At 59.7% G+C, this 8,251-nt stretch overlaps 1 protein-coding gene across 1 annotated transcript; it reads left to right on the plus strand.

Annotated features, from left to right (window-relative positions):
- The first annotated feature begins 294 nt into the window (after positions 1-294).
- On the plus strand, positions 295-7,542 carry Pla2g2f (phospholipase A2 group IIF). The gene is given in 6 exon segments (XM_005318060.3): positions 295-431; positions 434-521; positions 1,092-1,141; positions 4,424-4,568; positions 5,368-5,477; positions 6,116-7,542. Coding segments are annotated over 6 exon segments (627 nt in total). The 5' UTR covers positions 295-406; the 3' UTR covers positions 6,325-7,542.
- Positions 7,543-8,251: the final 709 nt, after the last annotated feature.

The raw sequence follows: 8,251 nt of genomic DNA on the forward strand, positions 1-8,251 counted from the left end.
CCACCTGTCACGATGGCTGCCCTTGAACAAAGTGCACCTTTGACAAATGTCATGGAAGACTTTCGCGTCTTCCCATGGGGATAGGGAGGCCTCGGGACTCATTTCCTTTCGGATCCCTGGGGAGGGGCCAACTCTTGGTCAGGTGCAGGAACCCCCCAGAGGGGCAGGCCAGACAGAGATCGCTGGAGGTGGGACTTCACCAGGCAGCGCGGGGCAGGGCTGTGGCAGGAGGAGGAGGAGGTGGAGCCTCTGTTTTCTGGGGCACCTGCCACTTGCCCGGGGCATCGCCCTGGCTCTACCCTGCCAGTGTGCGAGGAGCGTGAAGCTGGGGCCTGTTCCCTGGAATTTGAGGAATGCATCAGGGACCTCTCAATACTTATGCTGCTGGTCCCCCAGAACCCAGAGCATGGCAGATGGGGCGCAGGCCAGCCCGGAGGGTTCAGGAAGAAGATGCTGCTTAGATGCTGCTCTGTGTGGAGGGGTCCAAGCTGCAAGGCCTCTGCCCCTTCCAGAACCTTCAGGTAGGTGCTTCCTGCCCTGGCATGGAACTCTCCACGGAGGGGTGCTGGGATGGGTGAGGGATGGCTCCTAGAATCCACTTCTCCCCAAACGGGAGCTCTGAGCTTTTGAGTGCAGAGCTGAGCTCCGTCCCTGTAGTTTCAGCACTAGAAGGGCCTTTGGGACCACTTGGCCACCCCTCACAGGGCTCTTGAGGCCCAGAGAAGCCAAGGGATCAGCCTGTGGTCAGGGCTGGAACCATCCAGGGACCACCATGTCTGCTGGCTGTGGGTCACTGACTCTGGGTCCCAGGCCTCTCTGGAGTGTGGAAGGCGGGGGTGGCTCTGGTCTGAGGCTGTGGCTTCCTGCTTTGGAAGCGGAGGCGTGGAGGGAAGTTGCTTCCGGTGCATCCTGGCTCTGCCACCCTGGGTGTGCTCCTCCAGGAGGCACAGGGCGGGTGTGGGATGCTGTCACAGGGCTGGGGCGGCAGTAACTGGGGCATCGAGGGCCGGCATGGGTGGCTCCGGGGCTGAGGCCCAGAACTGCGGGAAGGTGGGGAGATGAACCGAGGCTCAGGGTGTCCTCTCTCTCAGGTCCAGCCTGGGCGTGAAGCTCCTCGTCATCGCCGTCCTGGCCGGTGGTGGTGAGCACAGGCCCTGGGAGACCCCTCCCTGATGGCTCCCCGTCTTTCTCCTGTGACCCTGGGCACCTATTGTCCCACCGGCCTGAGTCACCTTCCTCTCTCTGGGCTTCTGGTCAGGCTTCCCCCTCTCCCCTGGGGCTGTTTACTCCTTGGGCATCCTACACACGCCAGGCCCTTCAGCATTTATGAGCCACAGGGAGGCAGGCACAGGGCCGAGCCAGGTCGTAAAACACAGTGTTCACTGGGCCATCTGTACCTCTGCGTGCGTAGGAGTGAGTGTGCCGCCAGACGCACGTCTGTCTGTGTGTGGCGGGGGGGGGGGGGGGGGGGGGGGTTCTGAGCACAGGGGGGTGTCTCTGTGTGCCACACATGACAGAGTGTGTCCGGGCTGGCACCTGAGCCTCTTGGGTCTGGAGGGTGGGTTCCCTGTGGTGTGTCCCCAGAGTCTGCGCCTGGCGGGTGGGGGTTCTCTCGCAGGCTGGTACTCCAGGCACCACAGACTGGGGGCAGCCACCCTGCAGGATTGTCATAGGCAAATCAGACCCCGTCACACATATAGGCATCCCCGTGGCAGGTGCCCCGGATGCATGGGAGGTCAGCAGAACCTCTTGCTGGCTTTTCACACCCCTGGACACAGCCTGGTTTGAGGAAAAGAAAGAAATTCCAGAAACAAAGATGAGGTTCAAGGTGGCCAGACATGAGGAAGGACTGGCGGCTCATGGGAAAACGGCCTGTCATTAGAAAACTCCCACTCGCGCTCAGCCACACCACTGGGGATTGGCTGGTCGTGGCTTCGTGTGTGTGAGCCCAGTCGGGATGCGTTAGAGTGTGGTTGTGTGCAGGTGTGTGCGGGTGAGGTGCCGGTAGCAGGCATGTGTGTGTGCACAAGTGTCAGTGTAAGAGGTGTAAGCTGAGTGGGTGAGGCGCCTGGATGTGTATTTGTGAGTGTGTAAGCAGAGTGTGTGAGGGAGAGGCTGCGTGAGGGAGTCCACCCTGTGTGTGACCGGTAATGCCTCACTCCTCTCTTGCCCTGTGTGGCGGGTGGTCGGGGCCTGGAGCCTGGTGCTAACCCCCAGGGAATATCTGGGCAGTAGGTGGGGACAGGGGCAGCCAGGTCCTTTCTTGAAGCACTTCCTGGGCCAGGTGCTCTGTACACATATTCAAGGTGGCACCTGAACCTCCAAGGGAGGTATCATTGTCCCCAGTTCTCAGATTTGGGAAGGGAGGTTCAAGGAGGTTGTGAGTTGTCTGGGGGGTGGGAGCAGGACTGATGGAGAAACCCGAGCCGGCCTGGTGGCTCTCAGCCGCTTTGCACACACTTATCCTGCAAGGCTCAGCAGAGATGGGGAGGGGGCAGGGAGGGGCCACCACCACACACACACCCCCCCCCCCGTCATGCTGTCCTCAACAGCACCTTCAGGCCAGCGCCCGGTCTGCAGCTCAGGATGGGCTCAGCCCACTGGACACAGGGCCTCTCCTGCCCCCCCCCTCTCCCCCGGTCCTGGCTAGACAGTCCCCTGGTGCCACACAGTTCTCTTCAAAGCCATCTTTCATTTCTTCCTGGTCTTCCCTCTTTTCTTTGCTCCTTGTTCTCTATAATGATGGTGACCTAAGAACTGAGACCCAGGAAGACTCAGGAGGAACAGGATTCCCAGCCTCTACCCTCTGAGAATTGAGCAGGCCTGACTGGGGGCCACCAAGCCCCAAGAGGGGGCACAGAGAGTAGCCAGGGTGTACCAGCACTAGCTGGGCACTGACCTGTAGATCTCTCATGGTCAGGATTGTTATTCCCATTTCACAGATGGGAACATGGAGCTCCAGGGAGCTTTAGTTATTGGCTTAGGTCTGTCTGACTCCAGAGTCTGAGCTTCTCCTGCTAAGGCACATCTGTAGTGAGTTCTCCTCATTAGAGATACAGAACAACCTTGTCTCAAGAAGCAAACAAGAGTGGGCTGGGGACTCATGGAGCCTCCAGTGTCTGAAATCCCTGGCTTCCTTGATCTCCCAGAACACCTTGTTCATGCAGCAGGGCAGGGTGAGTGGGAATGCCTGGGGAGAGCAGGGGACCCTGGTGCAGCTGAAGGAGCCTGGGGCTGGGGGTGCAGATAGATCCTATCTGGTTGGCCTCCCAGCTACGGTTCTGTCTCTTCCAGCCTGCAACACCTGGGCAAGCCTTAGTTTTCTGATCCATAAAATGGGGACAGAGTGGCCCTCCTGATGCTGTGTGGGGAGGCTTCACCCAGGTAAGAACTGTAGGTGGAGCCCAGGAAGGCATGTGGAAGCCGCCCATGTGGCTCAGAGCCCAACACCAGCGAGGACCACAGGAGAGAAGGGAAGCAGTGGTCAGCAAGGAGAACGCATATGGGCAGGTGCAAGAAGTGCCCCTGCACTAGCGCTTTCTCCATGCATGCGTAATCCTCAGATGCTCCAACCCCAGGACTGTGGTGGGGGCCTGACAAGGAATACCAGGAAGAGGCCAGGGAGCAGAAGTGAACCCCTGGGGTTTATAACAGCATGTGGCATTTGCAAAGCCCCTTCCAGGGAACCAGGCGCTGGGCAGCCCCTTTGAGGACCGTGTTCAGATGCTTCCCGACCATCGACCATCGACCATTGGTGGCTTGCCTTAATTTTTCGGCCCTACAATGGTGCAAAAACAACATGAACTCAGGAGAAACCATACTTCAGATTTTGAACTTGGATCTCTCTTAGATTAGTGACACGCATTGCAATCCTCTGACACATGCTGGACAGCACACTGTGCCTCCTCGTCAGCCCCCAACCGCGAGGGGAAACACCCGCCCTGCAGTGGACTCCGTTGCTAAGCCGGGGTGTTTGGTAGGATAGGCGACTGAAAGGAATTTTTGACTTATGATACTTCCAACCTGCGAAGGACTTATCAGGACTTATGATGCATCTGCACAGCCAGGTGGCAGGGATGTGGGTGAGGAACCCTCATCCCCTGGGAACAGACTTGTCTCCACCTCCTTCTCGCACAAGCCTGGGCAAGTGACTCAGTGCTCCAGCCTCAGTCTCCTTATCCATACCATGGGATAATAACACAGAGCATTGCAGGGAGTGGAGCGGTTTAGGATTTTGTTCGTCTGGTTTCTCAGGCCATAGAGCTTTGGTAAGGCCAGGACTTTGTAGGTTTCTCTCTCCTCCAATTCCCTGCTCGCCTCTCCTCTTCTTCTGCTTCTTCCTGCTTCCTTTTTCCTCTCCCTGGCCCTGGGGTGGGGGGCAGTCATGAGCCAGGGACTCACGCAGCCCCTGGTTCTCTTATAGTTCTGTCCATAGCCCAGGGCAGCCTGCTCAACCTGAAGTCCATGGTGGAGACCGCCACAGGCAGAAGCGCGATCCTGTCCTTCGTGGGTTACGGCTGCTACTGCGGGCTGGGGGGGCGCGGCCTGCCCATGGACGAGGTAGACTGGTAGGTGCCGGAGACCGGGGCTTCCGATGGGACCAGGTGGGGCAGCTGAGGTCACTCCATCTCTGTGAGGAGGAAGAGGGGCCTCTCCCCAAGGAAAGAACTTTTGCTATGAACCCCAAACACCCATGGGAGGTAAGAGGTGTGTCACTCAGCTCCATCAGACTGGGTGCTGCCCTGAAGGCAGGACTGTGCTTCTGCCATCAGACTTGGGGCTCCCAAAAGCCGTGGCTTCTGCTCCTATCTCCCCAACAGCAGCCTGCACCAAATCTAGTATCACGGGGAGCTTAATAAATGCATACTGGCAATGACTTCAGTCCTATAAGAAGGTGGGGACAGCCACTCTGCGTTTGCTTCCTGTCCTCGATATTCCAGTGCCCATTGACTTTCCAGACCACGCCCCTCCCTGGCCATCAGGCCCAGCCAGGCCTAGCCTCGGAGTCCAGTCAGAGCTCCTCCGCAGGCACTAGAGCCCAGGGCTCTCCCTCCACCCTGACCGCGCTGCTGGACCACCCGATCCACCCCACCCCCGCCACACACGCCCTGCAGTACTTCCTGGGCTTCCTGGGGATAGGACAAAGAGGCAGAATCCAGGACAAGAGCCCTGGCACCAGCCCCGCTCTGGCCGGCTGTGTAAGCTGAGGCAAATAACTCCCACTCTGGGCAGCAGTCGGAAAAGGTCGGACTCAGGAAGGGCCGACGGATGAGTTTGGGGCCAGGAGCCTACAGATGACCCAAAGTCTCTGCTGGGGGGAGAGGGACGGGCTGGCAGCACCTGCCTGCTCACCTCTGCCGCCTCCAGGTGCTGCCATGCTCATGACTGCTGCTACCAGAAACTCTTTGACCAGGGCTGCCGCCCCTACGTGGACCACTATGACTTCACCATGGAGAACGACACCGTGATTGTGTGCAGTGAGTCCCTTCACACACACACACACACACACACACACACACACACACACACACACACACGCCCGGGATGCATGGACACAAAAAAGTAAATGTTCATAGAAGATTAATATTAGCATAGAATTAAAAATTAGCATAAGCCACTCACTGGGTGTGAGTACTAAGGAGCTCCAGTATGAACCAGAGGAAGTGCTACTTTGTACCCTACAGTCCTTGCTGATCACTCCCTCCAGGGTGTGGGTCCTGGCCCTGGGACTGGAGGGAGGAGGTCTGGAGCGTGGAGATAACCTGCAGGGTGAGCCTTTGCATCTTCGGGTGACTTCGGGAAACCCAACTCCATTTCTGGGCCTCGGTTTCCCCAACTATTCCATGCTGGACTTCAACTGTACGAGCTGAACTTCAGTGGTTCCCCAATTTCAGCCTGCACCAGAGTCACCCGAAGGGCTTGTGACAACATGGATGGCTGGGCCCCCGTCCAGAGCAGCTGACCTGCAGGCTGGGGCACGGCCCGAGGGTGGTGCTGGTGCTACTGTCCCCAGAACACATTCCGAGGGCCACTGGGCTCTCAGAGTTGTGCTCCAGGTGCCCGTGTCCCGGGCCTCCACCCACAGCCTTCACCCCCCCCCCCGCCCCACCCACAGGCGAGCTCAACAAGACAGACTGTGACAAGCAGACGTGCGAATGTGACAAGAGCGTGGCGCAGTGTCTCAGGAACCAGACGTACCGGGAGCAGTACCGCAGCTACCTCAACATTTACTGCCAGGGCCCCACGCCCAACTGCAGCATCTATGACCCGCCCCCAGAGTTCATCTGCGGACACCACTTCCCAGTGACCCCTGCCCCTCCCTAGCACTCCTGAGGTCTGAGCGAAGTGGGTAGAGGCTCTGTCTTGGGGACCAGACAGATGGAGCAGACAGGGGTGGGACCAGGGCAGGAGCCCAGGGGCCCTTCAGCAAGTCTGGCCTCAGAGGACCGGGAGACGGGGCCCTGCCTGTGGCCACCGGCTCTTCCAGACCAGCTCTGGACATGACTTTGTCCTGGTGCTGGTTCTGGACTTGGTGGGAAGCGTGTGGCTTGTTGGGGTCTCTCCTGAGTGTGGAAGGCAAGAGCTGGGAGGTGAGAGTGAGTCCTCTCTGTCAGCCCAGCTTGATTCTCTGAGCCTCCAAGACCTGGCCCCCAGGCCTCCGGCACATGCTGGGCTGTGTCCCAGGACCCAGCTCCCAAGCATGGACAGGGCTGTGAGGTGGGGCTTCTGGGGTCCCTGGCCAGCCCTGCAGGATGATCAGGACGATTCTTCTCTGCTCTGGGGGCCTGTGGCTCTCTAGAGCCCATTAACACGGGAGGTGGCCCACCCCACATCCATCGAGGTGACACAGGGGTGCAGGTCCAGAGGACAGGTCCCAGCCCCCAAACCCCTGTCGCTCAGAGTGCCTCCGAGCAGACTCCTGAGCCCACATTCTGCCAGGCGTCAGGTGCAGGTGGCACTCCCTTGAGCACACAGAGACAGGATGGGGACGCCCAGATATTCCCGCAACACTTACAGCTCCTCTCCTCGCCTCTCTGACCCATGCACATAAAACCCCCAACCCCCACCGCAGGACACCACTCCCTGAGGAGGACCTCTGAGCGCCCTGCAGGGAGCACACAGGGCCCAGCCTCCAGGCCCTCACTTGCAGCCACCAGAGGCAGGAGGTCAGGGACCCCATCGCCCTGTACATGGGGAGCCAAGTGTCCGGAGTCCTGTCCATGGGGAAGGAGCTCACCTGACCCACCTCAGTGAAGAGGGACACAAAGGTGGAAAGGAAGGGCACTGGGAAGAAAATTCCAGAAGGCAACGGGGTGGGGGGAGCAGAGTGGGGAGCAGGCAGGGGGGATGGGAGCCAGGAGAGAAGGCAAGAGCCAGCTCTTTAGAAGGGGTGGTGTCTGGAGAAGGGACAGGAGTGAGAGAGGCACTGGGGTGGGGACACCCGTGGACCTGGGGACTTGCAGGCTGAGGTGAGGCTTCTCTGCTGTGCCCAGCACTGCTGTCCCCCCAGATGCACCTTCCTGTGGTCACTTATTCCCTCGGCTCCACCTCAAGGTCAGCAGCCTCCATCCACCTTCATACCATGTCCACCCCAAGGACCCACAGAGGCTGCGCCTGCCTGGACACTGGGAACAACCCTCAGAAGGTTCAGCCTGCCCTGGCAGTGCCCACAGGGCAGTGCCCACTGTCACTAAGGAGGGAAAGCCAAGCCAGGGGGAGGAGGCCGGGAGAGACGTCCAGGAAGAGACGGCAGGAGGGGCCAGAAGCCTCGCCGAGCAGCAGCTTCTAGAATAGCAGCCTTGGGACTAAGGGGGAGGCTGCAGTGGGGCCACTCGGCATGGGGGCCTCCTCCTAGGCTCACCTCAGGACATGATGGTCAGCTGCATGTGCTGCCAGACCTGCCCAGTCACGTGTATCTCCCTTGTCTACTCTCCAGGAGCCCAGCCAACCAGCTGCCCTGCTCCACCCCTCTGCGGCTGGCCCCCCAGGCCCTGGGTCAAGGCTCCCACCAGGCCAGGGGCAGAGCAGGGACAGGGTACCTGGAGCCTCTTTCATGGTCTTGACCCCCGACCTGTGGGCCCCTCCTCACAAGCACACACCCTCCCCTCTGGATGCTGGGCCAAGGTGCTGGAGGAGAGTCTGCTGCTACGGGTCCACCCATCCCTACCTCACCCCAGACTCCAGGAGGCCACAGCCCCCAGAGCACCCCAGGACTTCGCATCCCCTCTGCAAATTAATAAAGACCCCACTC

The sequence above is a fragment of the Ictidomys tridecemlineatus genome, chromosome 11 (assembly GCF_052094955.1).
Source record: "Ictidomys tridecemlineatus isolate mIctTri1 chromosome 11, mIctTri1.hap1, whole genome shotgun sequence".
NCBI classification, from domain to species: domain Eukaryota; kingdom Metazoa; phylum Chordata; class Mammalia; order Rodentia; family Sciuridae; genus Ictidomys; species Ictidomys tridecemlineatus.